Source organism: Lethenteron reissneri, chromosome 72 (genome assembly GCF_015708825.2).
Source record: "Lethenteron reissneri isolate LAM-NWPU_2019-01 chromosome 72, ASM1570882v1, whole genome shotgun sequence".
Classification (NCBI taxonomy): Eukaryota; Metazoa; Chordata; class Hyperoartia; order Petromyzontiformes; family Petromyzontidae; genus Lethenteron; species Lethenteron reissneri.
The window spans coordinates 7,260,054-7,283,015 of record NC_083850.1 but is presented as its reverse complement, the minus strand read 5'-3'; the positions used below and the strand labels follow the sequence as shown (position 1 = coordinate 7,283,015).

Here is a 22,962-nt window from a genome sequence, read left to right as displayed (position 1 = left end):
TTTACCCAGGTAGAGCCTCTCCCCGTCTCTCTCTCGTAAGGATATCAATTGAGTAGCAGCGAGTATGGAATCGATGTCCAGGTTGGAACATTACAACGCGAGGCCTCGCCACGCGGGGCCTTGCCTCCTGCCCTCGCCTGATTGCATTTGCTTTAATCCTCTGCTTAAGTTTAATTCGTCTTCATCTGGCTCACTACTTCATGCGACCTCCTTTGCCAGTAGCAACATATAAGAAGAGGTTTTTTCCCTTTTTTGGCAACAAAACAGGTGTTAAGATATTCTTGGTTCTTTCGGTAAAGTCACATAGAAGGGAAATAATAAAATAATAAATGTTTTTCACGGCTGTCGATGATTGCTCGTGTTGCAGTCGAAACGTCATGAAAATTTTTATATTTTTTATTTTATTATTTCCCTTCTACCTGATGACTTTACCAAAAGAACCAAGAATATGAATCCCTGCAGTCAGGAAAGCTTCAAATCAAAATTTAGGTGTTAAGATGTTAAAACGCCGAACTGAAACCTCTTGCAAGGAATCGTGTCTGCATTAACCACAATATACTCGCGATCAATATGCAAACAAAACACATGCTGTGATAATCTGTGCATTGTCTGTGAAACTGATTGGTCCAAAACCAGAGACGGCTTTCTTTCGAGCCTAGTCTCAAACGGTGTTAGACCAGAGGACAGCGCCAAAAGGCGTACACAGCACAAAGACAACGCCACCATCAGAACAATGACAGCTCGGGGTGAGCAGCTACATCATGGGACCTCCTTTCCCAGTAGCAAAATATAAGAAGAAGCTTTTCCCCTTTTATCATTTACAGATTTATACAATTTTTTGTCTTGGGATATTTTTTGTATACGGTTTCTCCGTGTTTATTTCAATTGGTTGGACCATCTCTAGCTCCACCCACCTACCTTGATGCACCCATCTCAGGCCTATATAAGACCTTGTCTCAGCAGCTTTTTCTCTCACCTGAAGACGATTGCTTGTGTTGCGATCGAAAAGTTGTGATCTATTTTCTATGTACGCGACTTGACCGAAAGACCCAAAGAGTATAATTCCTGCAGTCACGAAAGCTTTAAATCAATAAATAACTACGTAGTTTGAGAAGCTCCCAATGCACCATTGGAACCTCCTTTGCCAGTAGCAAAATATGATAATTGTTTTTTTACCCTTTTATCTGGCAACAAAACTGACACCTTTTTTTACAAGGAGTCATGTTTGCATTGACCACAATACCTGCGGTCAGAATGCAAACAAAAATACAACTCTGATAATGTATGCACTGTCCTTGAAATTGATTGGTCCACACCCGAGACAGCTTTTCTTAGAGTCTAGTCTCACATGGTGTTGGACCAGATGACGCCAAAAGGCGTACAACTCAAAGACAATGTACCATCAGAGTATGAGAGCTCGGGGTACGCATTTACACCATTGGAACCTCCTTTGCTATTAGCAAAATATAATTGTTTTTTTACCCTTTTATCTGGCAACAAAACTGACACCTTTTTTCAGTTGTACGCCTTTGGCGTCATCTGGTCCAACACCATCACAGGACCCTGCGGGGTGGGCTGGTAGGAATAATACTTAGTACCGGTACAGGGATATCGACCGGGTATAGAGGAGTTAAAGAAAAAATTACTCTTCTAGTGTAACGTTAATTAAAAGTGTTTGTTTTGACAAGAAACGCTGTGAGATTTAAAGACCCCCTCAACACCACCCTCAACACCATCCCTCCCACCAGCCCTCACCACCCCCCACCACCACCCCCCACCACCACCCAACCCCACCACCACCACCCCACCACCACCTTCTGCACTAGGCCTCGCGAAGCCTGCCGCACTAGGCCTCGCGAAGCCTGCCGCACTAGGCCTCGCGAAGCCTACCGCACTAGGCCTCGCGCCGTGCTTTTCGTGCACAAATAAGGCGATTAAATGTATCTCGTCTCTGTGTTAATAAATGTTTCTTGTCTCTGTTAAAAAAACGTGCTGCGTTTCAGTAAAGTAAATTTTTTTTTAATAAACGTGCTTCGTTTTCTCTGTGTTAATAAGCCTGCCGCACTAGGCCTCGTGAAGCCTGCCGCACTAGGCCTCGTGCCGTGCTTTTCGTGCACAAATAAGGCGATTAAATGTATCTCGTCTCTGTGTTAATAAATGTTTCTTGTCTCTGTTAAAAAAACGTGCTGCGTTTCAGTAAAGTAAATTTTTTTTTTAAATAAACGTGCTGCGTTTCATCTCTGTGTTAATAAGCCTGCCGCACTAGGCCTCGCGAAGCCTGCCGCACTAGGCCTCGCGCCGTGCTTTTCGTGCACAAATAAGGTGATTAAATGTATCTTGTCTCTGTTAATAAATGTTTCTTGTCTCTGTGATAAAAAAACGTGCTGCGTTTCAGTAAAGTAATTTTTTTTAAAAACGTGCTGCGTTTCAGTAAAGTAATTTTGAAGCGAAGTTTAAAGTTTTGCCGTGATGCGCCGGAAGCGACGGCCATCTTGTTTAATTCACAGATCGCAGGGGGAGCGGGCGGCCATCTTGTCGGACAGGGTCATGCCAAGTGTTTGCATTAGGGGGCGATGTTGATACACGGACGGACGGATGGACGGACGGACACATTAATCTATTGGTGGTCTGGTCCACTTCGTTCCTACCAGTAATAACTGCCCTGCAGGTATGCTGCAGGGCAGTTAATAGATATTTTCTCTGCAGCAACGATGAGGTCGGAAGAGCGACGCCCACATGATTAGGTGGAACTCTGGGTTCCTAAAACCCAGCAAGACATTGGGGAGCACAGCTGGTTCATCTGTCAGTCATCCCTTGACACCTGGGTCATTCCTATTACCTGCTGACAAGGAATCCACACTTACATGGCCTTAAATTGCACCTATCATGGCATTAGCACTGGGATAAGGTTACTTGCAATTCGTCATGAATGGTGGATTTTTGTTTATATATGTTAATGATGCATGTGAAATGTAAGTGTATTTTAGAGTTTATCTTTGTGGGGAGCTGTGGTGCATTTATTTCACTGCATTATGAACTCAACAATTAGTTTGATTATCACCGACAGCAAACATGATTGAACAGGACGCTGCGGGGTGGGCTGGTAGGAACGAATAACCAAAGAATATAAACATAATATATTATTACACTTGTTTAGCCAGGAAAGCCCCACTGAGTCTTAAAGGTTTTTGTAGGGTCCTGCCAAGTGTTTGCAGTAGGGGGCGATGTTGCTACACCGAATCGGACGATACGAAGGGAGAGTGTGAGGCCTAGTTCTAGGCTTGAGGCCTAGCTGTAGGCGTTAGGCTGCTGTGAGTTAATTTTTTATTTAAATGTTTTAATTATTTATGTAAAAGCTTAAAATGTAAATGTTTCTATTTAAAAACATCAGGGAATGTAACATTGTTAAACATTAACTCCCTTTCACACACGCGGGGGTACGATACGAAGGGAGAGTTTGAGGCCTAATTCTAGGCTTTAGGCTTAGCTGTAGGCTTTAGGCCGCCGTGAGTTAATTTTTAATTTAAATGTTTTTATTATTTATGTAAAAGCTTTAAATTTAAATGTTTTTATTTAAAAGCATCAGGGAATGTAACATTGTTAAACATTAACTCCCTTGCACACACGCGGGGGTACGATACGAAGGGAGAGTTTGAGGTGTAGTTTGAGGCTTTAGGCCTAGCTGTAGGCTTTAGGGCGCAGTGAGTTCAATTTTAATTTAAAAGTTTTAATTAAAAGCTATCTCAGGGAATTATAAGGGAATGTTACACTTGTTTAGCCAGGAAAGCCTAATTTATTTAAATGTTTTAATTAAAAGCTATCTGAGGGAATTATAAGGGAATGTTACACTTGTTTAGCCAGGAAAGCGTCACTGAGTCTAAAGGTTTTTGTAGGGTCATGCCAAGTGTTTGCAGTAGGGGGCGATGTTGCTACACGGATGGACGGACGGACGATATAATCTGTTGTAGGCTGGTCCACTTCGTTCCTACCAGTATAAGTAAAAGCTGAACTGCTTGTGGGCCTCTGCTATGTTGATTGATCTTAAATATATGCTGCTGAAGTTAAATCTGTTCATCCAAGCATTCAAGCAAATCTGAGCCTGGCCTCACACCTCTAAAGTTGCGATTGAACATTTGTTATGCATTTCTGCATAATACAAATAGTATTATTCCCAACAGCCTTTGCTATGTTAGCTGAATTTTGCTTTTATAAATACTACTTTTGCAGCCAGGCTGCCGAAATTGTGTGCTTGGTGTTTTGTGTTAACATTTATTTTGAAGATACTATGGCTTCCAGGCATATTTATAACCTTTGGCCCTCTCATTGTGTGCCTTAACAGCCCGTGTGATGAATTGGGGATAATCTTGAATATGTGGATAAATATAGATGTGTAAGTCATGTGTGACTGTGTATATATTCATTCCTCTGTCCCTCAATACTGATGAAGATGGTGTGGACATTTTTTTCTGTCTGCAGCTGATGCTTCTTCTAATGTTTCCTCTGCAGAATTGGTCTGATGGAGCAAAGGCACTCAGCGCAGCTCAGTAGACAAAGACAACAATGGGACCAGTATGCAAACAGCATGGATTGTACTGGAAATTTTACACAGGACCAGAGATCTCCAACGGGAGAGAAAGCCTTCAAGTGCACTGTGTGTGGGAAGGCATTTTCAAGTTCATTTTATCTTAAAATACACCAGAGAACACACACAGGAGAGAAACCCTTTAAGTGCACTGTGTGTGAGAAGCCATTTTCAAGTTCATTTTATCTTAAACTACACCAGAAAACACACACAGGAGAGAAACCCTTCAAGTGCACTGTGTGTGAGAAGGCATTTTCAAGTTCATCTTATCTTAAAATACACCAGAGAATACACACAGGAGAAAAACCCTTCCAGTGCACTGTGTGTGAGAAGGCATTTTCACGTTCATCTTATCTTAAAAAACACCAGACAACACACAGAGGAGAGAAACCCTTCAGGTGTACTGTGTGTGAGAAGGCATTTTCAAATTCATTTTATCTTGAAATACACCAGAGAACACACACAGGAGAGAAGCCCTTCAGGTGCACTGTATGTGGGAAGGCATTTTCACGTTCATCGCATCTTAAAAAACACCAGAGAACACACACAGGAGAGAAACCCTTCAAGTGCATTGTGTGTGGGAAGGCATTTGCACAGTCACCACAGCTTCATAGCCACCAGAGAACACACACAGTAGAGAAAGCCTTCAAGTGCTCTGTGTGTGGGAATGCATTTTCAAGTTCATCTTATCTTAAAATACACCAGAGAACACACACAGGAGAGATACCCTTCAAGTGCACTGTGTGTGAGAAGACATTTACATGGTCATCAGGTTTACAGATCCACCAGAGAACACACACAGGAGAGAACCCCTTCAGGTGTAGTGTGTGTGGGAAGGCATTTTCAAGTTCGTCTTATCTTAAAATACACCAGAGAACACACACAGGAGATGAACCCTTCAAGTGCAGTGTGTGTGAGATGGCATTTTCACATTCATCAAATCTTAAAATGCACCAGAGAACGCACACAGGAGTGAAACCCTTCATGTGCAGTGTGTGTGGGAAGGCATTTTCAAGTTCATATAATCTTAAAATACACCAGAGAACACACACAGGAGAGAAGCCCTTCAAGTGCATTGTGTGTGGGAAGGCATTTTCAAGTTCATATAATCTTAAAATACACCAGAGAACACATACAGGAGAGAAACCATTCAAGTGCACTTTGTGCGGGAAGGCGTTTGAACAGTCACCACATCTTCATAGGCACCAGAGAACACACGGGCATCAGAAGACCCCCAAGGAGTGTAGTCTGAAATCGACTTGTGAAAGTCAAAGTGCTGCAATGATCCCATCCCTCCTGAAAAAAGAACCAGAAGTAAATTCCAGCTTGGACACTATGACATGTATCAAGGTGAAATTTGAAGAGGCGACGGTGAAGAGCGAAGAAGTGACAGTGAAGAGCGAAGAAGTGAAGGTCAAATGTGAAGATGAACATTCAACTCCAAAATCGGACCTTCACATCAATGGAGGCAACGTGAAGCAGGAGGAGAATTCTGACTGTGAGGCAGAGCGAGGCAACTCCCAGCAGTTTGTGGAAGTGGAGGTGTGGGTGGACTTCTTAGACAATACAAAGTCAAATGGAGAACCTGTAGATGTGTAAGATTGAGACAATGAAGCTCACATTTGTCACAGGCCTTTAAGGAAAATAACTTGAAGTTGAACACTCCATTCCTATGTTCAACTTGCTGAGTAAGAGCAGTCAGTATTTGCGGCCCTGTGGGTTGGGTAGATCTCTAACTAGGAGCGAGAGCCAATAAGCTCCCAAGCATTCACTATGTTATAATAATATTAGCATTTATATAGTGCTTGCTTAATCGCCTCAGCAACTCGGAGTTTTGTATTATCTCATCACAAACACTCGAAGAGCACGCCTTTTGGTGTCCTCTGGATTATCACCGTTTGATACTAGGCTCGAAAGAAAGCTGTCTCTGGTGTGAACCAATCAGTTTCAAAGACAATGCATATATTGTGTCCTATGACTAACCACACGGCGATTCGAGGGGAGAGAATTTCACGTAAAAACAGAGGCACGACGCATACATAGAGACTACTGCAAGTTACAGAAGACTACAAGCGACAGAGAGTTCTGCGACGGGCAGACTCCGGAGCATGGCCTCGAGATCAACAATGGGTTTTGTGTCTCGCAGAGAAGAGGGGGCGAGGTGATGCTCGTTGCTGAGTTCGGCATGGACCGACAGAGTATCGCTGAGAGTTTTATTCTACATTTATCCTCATGTTTTGAGTCGCTTGCAAAGTCAAGGATTGCGATAAGTTGTATTGTACTAAGCTTTCACAGTTGTTTTAGAGGTGTGCAAATACAATTTACAAGTTTTGAGAGTGAGTTCCAGCTCCCACGAGCAGCTGCGATCGGCAGGCTCCGCGGAACCTGCCCCCGTGACTGGCACATCGTCAACGAGCTGCACCAGCAGAAGCCACGAGTCTACGAAATCAACACAAAGAGTTACTTACTGCAAGCAGCAAGCGCTGGGGTGGGACTCTGCAATCAACCAAGGATGAAGAGGCTTGCCGAGTAGCAATTGGTCACCGAGTACGAGCTCGGCGCTGACGGAAGAAGTATCGCTCAAAGTTATTCTACACTGAGTGCCAGCTTCCACGAGCAGCTGCAGCCCGAGAGATAGTGACGAGCAACGACGAGCAATCAACCGGGAGAAAGGGTGAAAGCCCAATTATCGACCAAGCCAGCATCGTAGAGAACCAGCTGCACGCGCAACCAGGCATCGCCAGAGAGCACGGAGCCGGAGAGAGAGCGCAGCAGCGCCACCGAGCAAGGGTGTCAGCTGCCAGCGGACGAGCGGCGAGCGCTGTCGAGCACCTTGAAAGACAAGCATCGTGCCAACTCAGCTCATCCAGCAGGGGAAAGAGCCTGACCAGCCGCCTGTGAGGAAGAGGAGAGCGCCAGCGAGAGCGCCGTGGGTTCGACCTACACACACCGACCAGCACCAGCTGTGAACCAAGACAAGAGTGAAGAACGGCGACTAGCAGACGAGCTGCGGGCGCTATCTGACGACGGAATCATCGTGCACCGCCGACGTTGAGCGTCGTGCCGACTCTTCATTCAGCAGTGGGCAGCAGCTGCAGCTGCCGCCGAGCGAGAGAGAGCGAGGAAGCTGTGTGTATGACCCTCCCCCACCCTCGCATACCACGTATCATCCAGCGTCTACCTGACGCATAGAATTGATGAAGGAGACAAAACCACCAAACACACACATTCCGCACATACCGAGACTAATAATAATAAGAATAATGATAAGAGTGTGTCAAGTATTAGCTGATAGTGAAGAACATTGCTGCCCATTGAGTCACGTGGATACGGTCGTTGAGAAGTTTTTCAGTCGTTCTTTTTGTTAATTTTAACTGTACCGATGAATTCATTGACGAAACTAAACGTTTAGAAACCTACATTACGAATCCACACACTCACAGGGAGACTTGTGTTGAAATCTTTCTTTTGATCACAGAATCTTGCCCGCGAATTTATTGAAGCCTTAGCCAATTGATAAGCATTTGCTGAAGCAGACACACTGCCGCACACCATTGTTCCAAGACATTTAGTTAGATGAAACTGACATTTAGCTTATTACATAATCTACCAATGAATTCATTGAGGTCTACTTTTGCCTTCGGGACATGTTTCTTTATTGCCGTTCGTATGAATATCGTCACATTTATTTTAAGGACTTTTTCCTATCGCCGTATATGCTCGTGTTACTCTGAGAAATTAACCGATTGCTCTGTTACCCAGTTTAACGTAATCATTGAGGGTTAAATGTACGAATCAATGAGCACATCTCCAGGAGTACTGTGTTGATGTGGGGGTCGCTAGTCCCCGAGATCCCTCCCTCGATAATGCTTACGGCCGGGCTAACATCATCACTTGCCCCCCCGCTGCTAAGCGAACCGCTGCTGGGTTCCTCACCCATGGTGTGGGAGCTGTTGCTCGAGGATTCCCCTCCACCGCGGGTCCGCGTCGTAGGCATGGTTAGATACCGAGTAGTATTATGCCCCCTTTACACTACCACGATACCTTCCTTTCCTAATTGCGCGCCTGCAACCCACATGGAGCGAACGTACGCACGCCCACACACACGCCGCTCCGCGCACTCCAACTCAACTCACGTTATGATCGCGCACCTGTATCACACACGGAGTGAACACACGCGACACCCACTCTCGCGCCGCTCTGCGCAGCGCTCCCCCGAGGCGAGCCGCAGCACTACACTCACCCCTGACTACTCGCGTTATGATCGCGCACCTGTATCGCACACGGGGTGGACGCACGCACACACACGCAGCTCCCCACTCGACACACTGCTCAACAAGATCACGCGAGACCACGCTTCGCTATTAATGATTTATTATCTGCTACTCGCGAATTGATGCTAAGTCAGTATGAGTCGACGAGGCTGGCCTATCCTACTTCCCCTGGGCCTATTCCCTATTTATCGGCTTACGATACCCTACTTCACCTCCCCACTCACTGTTTGGTGCCCACGGTGGTTCGCTGCTCCCTGTGCTAACAGCGCACCTCGATGCGTCGCACGGACGTCCGGGTCGCTGGCTGGAGCTGCGGCTGGTCCTCTGGCCTGGAGAAAAGAGAGCTATTTCTCGTTTGTGCCCCCTTTTTATCCTCCCTACATCAAAGGGATGCGGCTACGAACGGGATGGTGTCCCTCAGCCCTTCCCTAACAATGAGCTCGCGCCAGCTTGCACGCGCACGGTGGCTCCGCGGCGCCTCCACGGCGCTTTTGTTATGCTAATCGGATGTGCTGCGGCGCCGATTCCAAACACGCTCCTTTGGAGTGAGCAGGTAGGAACTTGGTTGGACAGCGCATTCGTGCACGACAGAGAGACCAATAATTCCTGGTGGGCAGTGTGGAACATTGTTCCTACCTGTATTAATCTCCCTCTCATGCATGGCGCCGTGCTCCTGCGCACCCTAAACTATGCCGCCCCGTCCCTCCTCCGCCTGTCTCGTCGACCCGTGGGGGTGTGTGTGGGGGGATGCGCCTCAACCGCGGTGGCCGAATGCCCCACGCCGCGGCCATACCATATTAAGGCTGGTCGCAGCGCCGCGGCGCAACGTAGCACGGGGGAGGCCGTCCAATTTCCTGATCGCCGGAAACCGTGAGAGTTAATCCCGATAAGGGTTTCTCGGATAAAAACCGGTCGATCAGGTGATCTCCCCTTCCAGCTCTATGGGTGGGGGAAAATGCGTGCGGGTGTGTTCATGTGAGGTGAGGTGAGGGGGGCGAGGGGTTGGCTCCGTTGCTTGGTGGTGGCGAGGTCGGGGCGCCCGCCGAACGGCTTCGTGGCGGCGGCATCACATTGACAATTCCAAGCATAAGAGTATGCATATTAGAGTGTTATGTTTTTGTTTAGAAATTAAAGTTGGTTAACACAGAAGTGTCTGAGTGGTTCCTTCCTAAGTTCATGCATAATGATCTTAATTAAAAGAACTGTATCCTTTGGCGAGATCTGAATTCTGAGACCTGATAGAATTACACCAAAACATAATCAGTTAAAGTTAAAGCGAGAAACTTTTTTATTATCACAATTAGTAAGAAGACAAGTTTTTTCACGGACCAGGGGGGGGCGGGGGGGGATGGTTTCATGATGATTCAAGCGCATATTTATTGTGCACTTTATATTATTATTACATTGTAATGTGAAATAATTATACAACTCGCCATAATGCAGAATCAGTGGTAGCTCTGAGCTTGTTTTCCTGTAACTAGATGGTCCCATCTGGGGGTGATGGGAGACCGTGACACCCGACGTGTGTTGCCTATGTCCAGTCTACTCCATAATCTCGTTTTGGTTGCTGTCACTGCAGAAAACCCTGCTTCACAAAGATGGGATGTTGGAAATCGAGGCAGGCTTTTCAGTACTTTTGTGGCAATCTCAGGATTTTCCACCTTGACTTTAATCCAGAACGTATCGAGATTTGAAGTTGTCTCAAACATACTTTTAATGCCACCTTCATTTGCGATCTCAAGCAGTTGATCCTCTTCTAGCACAGACAAAGTCGATTCACCTGGCTTGTTCACAAATGGGTTGCGGATCCATTCCTTCCCAGGTCCGGGGGTCTTTTGTGGTTGGGAAGTAATGCTCAAACTCTTTTAAAAGCTGTGTCTGTGTATCTCAAGTAGATGTCTGTGTGTCACATTTGTATGTGTGTAGGGCTGTGTGTGTGTCAGTCTATCTATGTGTGTCTAAGTCCATGTGTGTAGGGCTGTGTGTGTGTCAGTCTATGTGTGTCTAAGTCCATGTGTGTGTGTCTTAGTCTATGTGTGTGTGTGTCTTAGTCTATGTGTGTGAGTAAGTACATATGTGTGTTTACATCAATGTGTGTGTGAGTCCACGTATGTCTGTGTGTGAGTCGCTGTATGTGCGTACGTCGATATATGTGTGTGTAACTCCATGTGTGTATATCTCAAGTGGATGTCTATGTGTGACAGTCTGTATGTCTGTGTACGGCAATGTGTATGTCACTCTATGTATGTGTGTGAGTCGCTGTATGTGTGTACGTCCATATGTGTGTGTAACTCCATGTGTGTGTATATCTCAAGTGGATGTCTATGTGTGTGTCAGTCCATATGTGTGTGTTTAAGTCGATGTGTTTGTGTGCGTGTGTGTTAGTTGCTGTGTGTGCATGCCTCCATGTTAGTGTAAGTCCATTTCTTTGCGTGTCTGTAGGCCCATGTGTGCGTCTTAGTCCATGTGTGCGCTTTATTGACCTGCTCAAGGCCTATGATACCATCAGTAGGCCTGGACTCTGGGTTGTTCTTCGTGCTTTCCGAGTTCCTCACCCACTGATCACCATCCTTAAGGACCTTCATGATGGTGAGCGGGCCCGGGTAAAACTACGTGGCCGGGAGTCAGAGCCTTTCCCTGTACACTTTGGGTGCGACAGGGATGTCCTCTGGCTCCCGCATTATTTAACATCTATTTTGACCACGTAGTTCGTGAAGCCTTCAATAGCTGTACCGTAAGAATTTCCATTTGGTATAGATACAATGGGAGGCTGATCGATGCCCGGGTGCGGTCAAGGGATGGCTCCCTATTGCTCAGCTACATTATGTATGCCGATAATCTGCTAATTGCTGCTCACTCGGAGGAGGAGTTCTCGATGCCGTTGCTGAACCTGGAGCTTGCCACCAAGAGGTGGGGCCTTACCATCAGCCCCACCAAAACGAAGCACCTGCCTGGGTATTTTGTACCATCGGACACTCCATTCCCACAACTCCCGAAGGGTGATGGGGCAGTTGTGGAGACAGTGGAGAGTTTCCCATACCTTGCCAGTCTGCTAATGACCAGCTCTGGTTTAACAGCAGAGGTCTCACTCAGAATCAGTTGAGCCGGATTATCTTTTCATCGGTTGTGTAACACTGTTTGGAAGCTACCTGCTCTATCACTCCGCACGAAGCTTCAGGTCTTCTCGGCCACGGTCATTCCCTCCTCTATGCTTCTGAAACTTGGACCCCCTCTAATGGAATATCTTCGCCGGTTAGAAACATTTAGGATGGCCTGCCTACGATGCATCCTGGGTTTAACCAGGCTGGATTGTGTGAAGAGCTCACAAATCCTTGAAAGATCTGGGCAAAGTCCTATCCGTGAGCTCCTCCAGCAGGTCATGTAGCCCGCATGCCCAGCCACCGCATGCCTAAACAGCTTTTGTTCGGCCGGATCGAAGGGGCTAAACGGCCGTGGCACTGCGCTGGAGAAGAGATGGAGTGATGTGGTACAGGAAGACGTGGAGCTGAGTGGACTTGCCGATGACTGGTACCAGCCATGTCAAGATCGGCCTCTGTGGAGGAGGCTCGTGAAGGACGCTACTGGTCAGTTGAAGGCAATCGCCCTCCAACAACAACGGAGGGCGGAGGAGCGACGCTCACAACAACGAGCGGAGCGAAGGGCGGCTAAAGCACAGCGAGTTGCCACAGTAGGGGCCACAGGTGGTGCATCAGCCAGTCGTCTCAGTCGACCTGTGCCATCTGGGTTTGCCCCGTGACCTCCTGCCAGCAGGCGTTCGACACTTCATGTGGCCTCAAGGTGCACATAGCCTGGCACAAGCGTTGTGGTGACGTCATCGCCACTTAGTGGCGAATGGCGGTTGTTGTTGTTTAGTCTATGTATGTGTGAGTGCATTTGTGTGTGTAACTCTGTGTGTGTGTCAGTCCATTTGTGTGTAACTACATGTGTGCCTGCCTTTTTCGCCCGGGCAACGTCGGGTACTTACCGCTAGTACCAAATAAATGAAACTGAAACTATCAACTGGCGGTTAATTAACAATTTATTCATAAATATAATCGCTAGTTCATTGTGACTGCTTCAGCATCCCCGCCTCATCACTGGACATGAGTCCGTCTCATTAACATAATTTATTCAGTTACACCGCCGCTCGTTGGGGGAGGGGTTTGTGTGTTCAAACCCTCTAGTGACGTCATGTCACCGCTTGCTTCCGCGTGACGTCACGGTATATCCGGAAGCTGCTGCACCGCGCGCACGCTCTAAGATCCGAGGTGAGAAGTTAACATCGTGGTTGTTGTTGTTGTCGTGGTGGTTGTTGTTTACCCAGGTAGAGCCTCTCTCCGTCTCTCTCTCGTAGGGATATCAATTGAGTAGCAGCGAGTATGGAATCGATGTCCAGGTTGGAACATTACAACGCGAGGCCTAGCCACGCGGGGCCTTGCCTCCTGCCCTCGCCTGATTGCATTTGCGTTAATCCTCTGCTTAAGTTTAATTCGTCTTCATCTGGCTCACTACTTCATGCGACCTCCTTTGCCAGTAGCAACATATAAGAAGAGGTTTTTCCCCTTTTTTGGCAACAAAACAGGTGTTAAGATATTTTTGGTTATTTCGGTAAAGTCACGCAGAAGGGAAATAAACAGGACCTTGCGGGGTGGGCTGGTAGGAATAATACTAATACCGGTACAGGGATATCGACCGCACACACACACACCGCACGCACACACGCACACGTAATGAAGTTGTGTTGCTACGCTTCCAGTTCGCCGTGAATAACGATCCGAAGCCCAATAGCGCCCATTCATCACGTCGCTCGAGTGGGCCGGACACGCACACACGCACACACACACGCACACAGTCGCACATATACAGACACGCACACACACGCGCATACACACGCACACACACGCACACAGTCACACATATACACACACGCACACACACGCGCATACACACGCACACACACGCACACAGTCACACATATACACACACGCACACAGACACGCACACACACGCGCATACACACGCACGCAAACACACACGCACGCAAACACACACGCACGCAAACACACACGCACACACACACGCGCATACACACACGCACGCACACACACACACACGCACACACACACTCACACATATACACACACGCACACAGACACGCACACACACGCGCATACACACGCACGCAAACACACACGCACACACACACGCATACACACACGCACACACACGCACACATACAAACGCACCTCTCACCTGCAAGGCAGCGGTCGCCGCTTCTCCTCCCACATCTCTCGTCGCGGCAGCAGTAGCGATGGTGCAAGTTTGTTTTTATCATCAATTTCTCTTCCACCCCTCCCCGCCACTGTTCACCCACCAGAATAAATGAGTTCGCCCATAGTCAGTCGATCAATAATAGGTGGATTATTACATCGCAGCAGGATAAGGGCGTGGGGGGGCGACGGCTTGGGGTTGGCGTTCATCCAGCAGTGGATTTATCACGGCTGCGACCCTGAGTCACCGCGATCCTCGTGTCCTCCCCTAGGTCGACTCAGCCTAAAATGGCACACCGGGATTGGTGGCACAGACGTCTTGGCACACTCACGAAGCTTTCTCTGCACTCTGCCTCGCGAAGCCTTCTCTGCACTAGGCCTCGCGAAGCCTTCTCTGCACTAGGCCTCGCGCCGTGCTTTTCGTGCACAAATAAGGCGATTAAATGTATCTCTTCTCTGTGTTAATAAATGTATCTTGTCTCTGTGTTAAAAAAACGTGCTGCGTTTCAGTGAAGTAAATTTGAAGCGAAGTTTAAAGTTTCGCCGTGAGGCGCCGGAAGCGACGGCCATATTGTTTAGTTCACAGATCGCAGGGGGAGCGGGCGGCCATCTTGTCGGACAGACGGATGGACGGACGGACACATTAATCTATTGGTGGTCTGGTCCACTTCGTTCCTACCAGTATAAAGTAATACAATATGGGAACCTCATTTGCCAGTAAAAATATGATAATTGGTTTTTTACCCTTCTATCTGGCAACAAAAACTGACACCTTTTTACAAGGAGTCATGTTTGCATAGACCGCAATACCTGCAGTCAATACAAACAAAAGACAACTCTGATAATGTATGCATTGTTCTTGAAGTTGATTGGTCCACACTCGAGACAGCTTTCCTTAGAGCCTAGTCTCACATGGGTTGGACCAGATGACGCCAAAAAGCGTACAACTCAAAGACAATGCACCATCAGAGTATGAGAGCTCGGGGTAAGCATTTACACCATTGGAACCTCCTTTGCCGGTAGCAAAATATGATAATTGTTTTTTTTACCCTTTTATATATTTTTTTCATTGTTTTTCTTTACGTGACATTAGGTGTGAAAAACAGCAAGAATCTTTTTTTTACATTTTTTTTATTTTCTTGCTGTTTTTCCCACCTGATTGCTCGTGTTGCAGTCGAAACGTGAGAATTGTTTTATTTTTTATTTTATTGCTTTTCTTCTACGTGACTTTAGATGTGAAAAACAGCAAGATTTTAGGAAAATTTTAGAAAATTTTCTTGCTGTTATTCACACCTGATTGCTCGTGTTGCAGTCGAAACATGAGAATGTTTTTATTTTATTTATTTTATTATTTTTCTTCTACGTGACTTTAGGTGTGTTTTTCACACCTGACGATTGCTCGTGTTGCAGTCGAAACGTCGTGAGAATTTTTTTTTTTGTTATTTTGTTTTTCTTCTAAGTGACTTTAGGTGTGAAAAACAGCAAGAAATGATTTGAAAATTTTCTTGCTGTGTTTTTCACAGCTGACGATGATTGCTCGTGTTGCAGTCGAAACGTCGTGAGAATTTTTATTTTATTGTTTTTCTTCTACGTGACTTTAGGTGTGAAAAACAGCAAGAAATTTTTGGAAAATTTTGGAAAATTTTCTAGCCGTGTTTTTCACACCCGACGATGATTGCTCGTGTTGCAATCGAAACGTCGTGAGAAATTTTATTGTTTCATATTTTTTTATTTTTTTATTTCCCTTCTTCTTGATGACTTTACCTTAAGAACCGAGATTATTAATCCCTGCAGTCACGAAAGCTTTAAATACAAATGTAGGTGTTAAGATGTTAAAACGCCGAACTGAAACCTTTTGCAAGGAATCGTGTCTGCATTAGCCACAATATACTCGCGATCAATATGCAAACAAAACACATGCTGTGATAATCTATGCATTGTCTGTGAAACTGATTGGTCCACACCAGAGACGGCTTTCTTTCGAGCCTAGTCTCAAACGGTGTTAGACCAGCAGCTTTCTCTCTCACCTGAAGACGATTGCTTGTGTTGCGATCGAAACGTCGTGATCTATTATTTTCAATGTTCGCGACTTGACCCAAAGAGTATTAATTCCTGCAGTCACGAAAGCTTTTAATCAATAAATAACTATGTAGTTTGATAAGCTCCCAATGCACCATTGGAACCTCCTTTGCCAGTAGTTAAATATGATGAATTTTTTTTACCCTTTTATCTGGCAACAAAACTGACACCTTTTTTTACAAGGAGTCATGTTTGCATTGACCACAATACCTGCGGTCAGAATGCAAACAAAAACACAATTTTGATAATGTATGCACTGTCTTTGAAATTAATTGGTCCACACCCGAGACAGCTTTCCTTAGAGCCTAGTCTCACATGGTGTTGGACCAGATGACGCCAAAAGGCGTACAACTCAAAGACAATGCACCATCAGAGTATGAGAGCTCGGGGTAAGCATGTACACCATTGGAGAACCTCCTTTGCCAGTAGCAAAATATGATAATTGTTTTTTTTTACTCTTTTATCTGGCAACAAAACTGACACCTTTTTTGAGTTGTACGCCTTTTGGCGTCATCTGGTCCAACACCACATTAAATGTCCTGCAGGTATGCTGCAGGGCAGTTAATATATATTTTCTCTGCAACAACGATGAGGTCGGAAGAGCGACGCCAACATGAATAGGTTCCTAAAACCCAGCAAGACAGTGGGGAACACAGCTGGTTCATCTGTCAGTCATCCCTTGACACCTGGATCATTCTTATTACCTGCTGACAAGGAATCCACACTTACATGGTCTTAAATTTCACCTATCATGGCATTAGCACTGGGATAAGGTTACTTGCAATTCGTCATGAATGGTGGATTTTTGTTTATATATGTTAATGATGCATGTGAAATGTAAGTGTTTTTAAGAGTTTATCTTTGTGGGGAGCTGTGGTGCAGTTATTTCACTGTATTAGGAACTCATCAATTAGTTTGATTATCACCGCCAGCAAACATGATTGATAAGTGAAAGCTGAATTGCTTGTGGGCCTCTGCTATGTTGATTGATCTTAAATTAATTACATGGTGAAGGGAGGAAGCATCAATACTGAGCAGATGAAGGCGGCCAGGCATGGTTCTGGACACACCACCACTTTTTACCATGCCAGTGTGTGACAGTGTCAAGTTTGTATTTGCAGTAAATTATATTAACTATTGAACATGGAGGTTAAATCAAAACAAACGCTTATTTTAGTTTCCCTCTGGAACTTTTTGGAAGAATGGAAACAGGAAATTAACAGCACATATGCTGCTGAAGTTAGATCTGTTCATCCAAGCATTCAAGCAAATCTGAGCCTGGCTCCACACCTCTAAAGTTGCGATTGAACATTTATTGATGCATTTCTGCATAATAAAAATAGTATTATTCCCAACAGCCTTTGCCTATGTTAGCTGATATTTGCTTTTATAAATACTACTTTTGCAGCCAGGCAGCTGAAATTGTGTTCTTGGTGTTTTGGATTAATATTTATTTTGAAGATACTAGGGCTTCCAGGCATATTTATAACCATTTGCCCTCTCATCGTTTGCCTTAACAGCCCGTGTGATGAATTTGGGGATAATCCTGAATATATGAATAAATATAGACGTGTAAGTCATGTGTGACTCTGTATATATTCATTCCTCTGTGCCTCGATACTAATGAAGATGGTGTGGACATTTTTTTCTGTCTGCAGCTGATGCTTCTTCTGATGCTTCCTCTGCAGAATTGGTCTGATGGAGCAAAGGCACTCAGCGCAGCTCGGTACACAAGGACAACAATGGGACCAGTATGCAAGCAGCATGGATTGTACTGGAACTTTTACACAGGACCAGAGATCTCCAACGGGAGAGAAACCCTTCAATTGCACTGTGTGTGAGAAGGCATATTCAAGTTCATCTTATCTTAAAATACACCAGAGAACACACACAGGAGAGAGACCCTTCAAGTGCAGTGTGTGTTGGAAGGCATTTTCAAGTTCAATTTATCTTAAAAAACACCAGAGAACACACACAGGAGAGAAACCCTTCAAGTGCAGTGTGTGTGAGATGGCATTTTCACAGTCATCAAATCTTAAAATGCACCAGAGAACGCACACAGGAGAGAAACCCTTTATGTGCAGTGTGTGTGGGAAGGCATTTTCAAGTTTGTCTTGTCTCAAAATACACCAGAGAACGCACACAGGAGAGAAACCCTTTACATGCAGTGTGTGTGGGAAGGCATTTTCAAGTTTGTCTTGTCTCAAAATACACCAGAGAACACACACAGGAGAGAAACCCTTCAGGTGTAGTGTGTGTGGGAAGGCATTTTCATTTTCATCTGATCTTAAAAAACACCAGAGAACACACACAGGAGAGAAACCCTTCAAGTGCACTGTGTGTGAGAAGACATTTTCATTTTCACCTGATCTTACAAAACACCAGAGAACACACACAGGAGAGAAACCCTTCAAGTGCACTCAGTGCGGGAAGGCGTTTGCACAGTCAACACAGCTTAATACACACAAGAGAACAAACAAGCATCAGAAGACCCCCAAGGAGTGTAGTCTGAAATCGACTTGTGAAAGTCAAAGTGCTGCAATGAGCCCATCCCTCCTGAAAAAAGAACCAGAAGTAAATTCCAGCTTGGACACTATGAAATGTATCAAGGTGAAATTTGCAGAGGCGAAGGTGAAATCTGAAGAGGTGATAGTGAAGAGCGAAGAAGTGAAGGTAAAATGTGAAGATGAACATTCAACTCCAAAATCGGACCTTCACATCAATGGATGCAACGTGAAGCAGGAGGAGAATTCTGACTGTGAGGCAGAGCGAGGCAACTCCCAGCAGTTTGTTGATGTGGAGGTGTGGGTAGACTTCTTGGACAATACAAAGTCAAATGGAGAACCTGTAGATGTGTAAGCTTGAGACAATGAAGCTACAATAGTTTCACATTTGTCACAGGCATTAATGAAAAAAACGTCAAGATGAACACTCCATTCCTAGGTTCAACCTGCAGAGCAAGAGCGGTCAGCATTTGCGGACCTGTGGGTTGGGTAGATCTCTAACTAGGAGCGAGAGCCAATAAGCTCCCAAGCATTCACTATGTTATAATAATATTAGCATATATATGGTGCTTGCTTAATTGCCTCAGCAACTCGGAGTTTTGTATCATACCTCATCACAAAGACTCAAAAGAGCACGCCTAGTGGCGTCCTCTGGATTAACACCGTTTGATACTAGGCTCGCAAGAAAACTGTCTCTGGTGTGGACCAATCAGTTTCAAAGATAATGCATATGTTGTGCATGGACTGACAGAGTATCGCTGAGAGTTTTATTCTACATTCATCCTGATGCTTTGAGTTGCTTGCAAAGTCAAGGATTGCGATAAGTTTTATTGTACTAAGCTTTCACAGTTGTTCAAGAGGTGTGCGAATACAATTTACAAGTTTTGAGAGTGAGTTCCAGCTCCCACGAGCAGCTGCGATCGGCAGGCTCCGCCGAACCTGCCCCCGTGACTGGCACATCGTCAACGAGCTGCACCAGCAGAAGCCACGAGTCTACAAAATCAACGCAGAGTTGACTTACTGCAAGCAGCAAGCTCTGGGGTGGGACTCTGCAATCAACCAAGGATGAAGAAGTTTGCCGAGTAGCAATGGGTCACCGAGTACGAGCTCAGCGCTGACAGAAGAATTATCGCTCAAAGTTATTCAACGCTGAGTGCCAGCTCCTACGAGCAGCTGCAGCCCGAGAGATAGTGACGAGCAACGACGATCAATCAACCGGGAGAAAGGGTGGAAGCCCAAGCATCGACCAAGCCAGCATCTTAGAGAACCAGCTGCACGCGCAACCAGGCATCGCCAGAGAGCACGGAGCCAGAGAGAGAGCGCAGCAGCGCCACCGAGCAAGGGTGTCAGCTGCCAGCGGACGAGCGGCGAGCGCTGTCGAGCACCTTCAAAGACAAGCATCGTGCCGACTCGGCTCATCCAGCAGGGGAAAAAACCATGAATAGCCACCCGTGAGAAAGAGGAGAGCGCCGTGGGTTCGACCCACACACACCGACCAGCACCAGCTGTGAACCAAGACAAGAGTGAGGAACGGCGACCAGCAGACGAGCTGCGGGCGCTATCTGACGACGGAATCATCGCGCACCGCCGACGGCGAGCGTCGTTCCGACTCTTCATCCAGCAGTGGGCAGCAGCTCCAGCTGCGGCCGAGAGAGAGAGAGTGAGGAAGCTGTGTGTGTGACCCTCCCCCACACTCACATACTCGCCACGTATCACCCAGCGTCTGCTTGACGCGAAGAATTGATCAAGGAGACAAAACCACCAAACACACACCGCACATACCGGGACTAATAATGAGAAGAATAATCATAAGAGTGCGTCAACTATTAGCTGATAATGAAGAACATTGCTGCTTATCGAGTCACGTGGATACGGTCTTTGAGAAGTATTTTAGTCGTTCTTTTTGTTAATTTTAACTGTACCGATGAATTCATTGACGAAACTTAACGTTTAGAAACCTACGTTACGAATCCACACACTCACAGTAAGACTATTGTGTTGAAATCTTTCTTTTGATCACAGAGTCTTGCTCGCGAATTTATTGAAGCCTTTGCCAATTGATAAGCATTTGCTGAAGCAGGCATGTGATGCCGCCGCCACGAAGCCGTTCAGCAGGCGCCCCATCTACAACCTCGCCACCACCAAGTGACGGAGCCGACACTGCGTCCCCCTCACCTCACATGAACACACCCGCACGCATTTCCCCCCCCCATAGAGCTCCGAGGGGAGGTCACCTGACTGACCGTTTTTATCCGAGAAACCCTTATCGTGATTAACTTTCACGGTTTCCGGCGACCAGGGAATTGGACGACCTCCCCGACGCTACTTTGCACCGCGGCGCTGCGACCGGCCTTAAGATGGTATGGTCGCGGCGAAGGGCATTCGGCCACCGCGGTTGAAACGCATCCCCCCACACACACCCCCACGGGTCGACGAGATAGGCAGAGGAGGGACGGGGCGGCATAGTTTAGCGTGCCAAAGAGGGCTCGAGTGCGTAGGTGCCATTGTTAGGGAAGTTAAAGGATAGGGCTGGAATTGCAAATAATCAGAGAGGCGACTCGGGCGCATAGTGCGCAAGTGATGGGGCAGGTGGTGGAGACATGCGGAGGCTCCGCGCTTAACTTCCACAGGCAGGCCGTGGTGATGGACGCCGCTGCATAATGCGCAAGACCAAGGCGCCATGCATGAGAAAGGGATTAATTAGAATAAACGCCGCAACACGCAACGCATCTGATTAGCATAGCAAGGGCGCCCGGAACCGCCGTACGCGTGCTGACGGGCACGCGCCCATTGTTAAAGAAAAACTGGGAGGGGGCCGCCACCACGCTCGGAGCCGCATCCCTTTGATGTAGGGAGGATAAAAATGGGGCGCAAAGGGGATATCGCTCTCTTACTCCAGCACCAGGCGACAAGACGCTCTCCAGCCAGCGACCCGAACGTCCGTGAGACGCATCGAGGTACGCCGCGAGTACGGGATCAACGGACCGCTGTGGGCACCTAACAGTGAGTAAGAAGGTGAAGTAGGATCATAGCCGATAAATAGGGAATAGGTCCAGGGGTAGTAGAATAGGCCAGCCTCGTCGATTCATACTGATTTAATATCAATTCCCAGGTGGTCGAAAATAAATCATTAATAGCTAATCGTGGCCTCGTGTGATCTAGTTGAGAGGTGTGAACGGGTGTGGTGCTGTGTACACAGTGGTTCGCCACGTGAGTGAGCGCTGCGCGGAGCTGCGCGTGTGGGTGCGCGTGTGTTCACTACGTGTATGATACAGGTGCGCGATCACAACGTGAGTGTTCAGTGGTGAGTGAGTGCCGCGGGGAGCTGTGTGCGGGAGTCCGCGTACGTTCGCTACGTGTCGGATACGGGTGCGCATTGGTAACTGTGGTTATTCGACGTGGAGGCGAGTGCCGCGCAGGGCTGTAGACGGGCACACGCTCGCAGCGTGCGAGAGCTGTACGTAGCGGTGTAAAGAGGGGGAGTATGGCATTTGATTGATGATGCTGTGCGCACGTATGCTTGCAGCGTGGGAGCGCTGCGTGAGGCCGTGTGGGTAGGGGTGTCGCGTCCGAAGGCCGGCGAAACCCTAGCGGGTAATAGAGCGGTGCGGCAACGCAACCGGAATAGGGGATGCGTGAGGGGGAGACCCTGGGGGCCAACGGCCCCCACAGGCACACTGCCGCACACCATTGTTCCAAGACGTTTGGTTAATTACATAATCTACCAATGAATTCATTGAGGTCTACTTTTGCATTTGGGACATGTTTCATTATTGCCGTTCGTATGAATATGGTCACATTTATTTTAAGGACTTTTTCCTATGCTCGCGTTAGTCTGAGAAATTAACCGATTGCTCTGTTACCCAGTTTAACAACGTAATCAGTGAGGGTTAAATGTACGGATCAATGAGCACATCTCCAGGAGTACTGTGACAATTCCAAGCATAAGAGTTTGCATATTAGAGTGTTATATTTTTGTTTAGAAATTAAAGTTGCTTAACACAGAAGTGTCTGAGTGGTTCCTTTCAAAGTTCATGCATAATGATCTTAATTATAACAACTGTATCCTTCGGCAAGATCTGAATTCTGAGACCTGATAGAATTACACTAAAACAATCAGTAAAAGTTAAAGCAAGAATCTATGTATTATCACAATTAGTAAGAAGACATTTTTTCACGGACCGGGGGGGGGGGGGGGGGGGGGGGGGGGGGGGGGGGGGGATGGTTTCATGATAATTCAAGCGCATTATATT

At 46.6% G+C, this 22,962-nt stretch overlaps 1 protein-coding gene across 1 annotated transcript in view; it reads left to right on the top strand.

Moving 5' to 3' along the window:
• Window positions 1–19,055, top strand: part of LOC133361393 (zinc finger protein 271-like) — a gene marked incomplete at its 3' end in the record, with an annotated part of 28,027 nt that extends 8,972 nt beyond the window's left edge. Inside the window, exons 3-4 of the mRNA XM_061580326.1 lie at window positions 4,748–5,801; window positions 18,013–19,055. Of these exons, the coding sequence (XP_061436310.1) occupies window positions 4,748–5,801; window positions 18,013–19,055 (2,097 nt within the window). The remainder of the gene's footprint in view (window positions 1–4,747; window positions 5,802–18,012) is intronic.
• Between the last annotated feature and the right edge of the window lie 3,907 nt (window positions 19,056–22,962).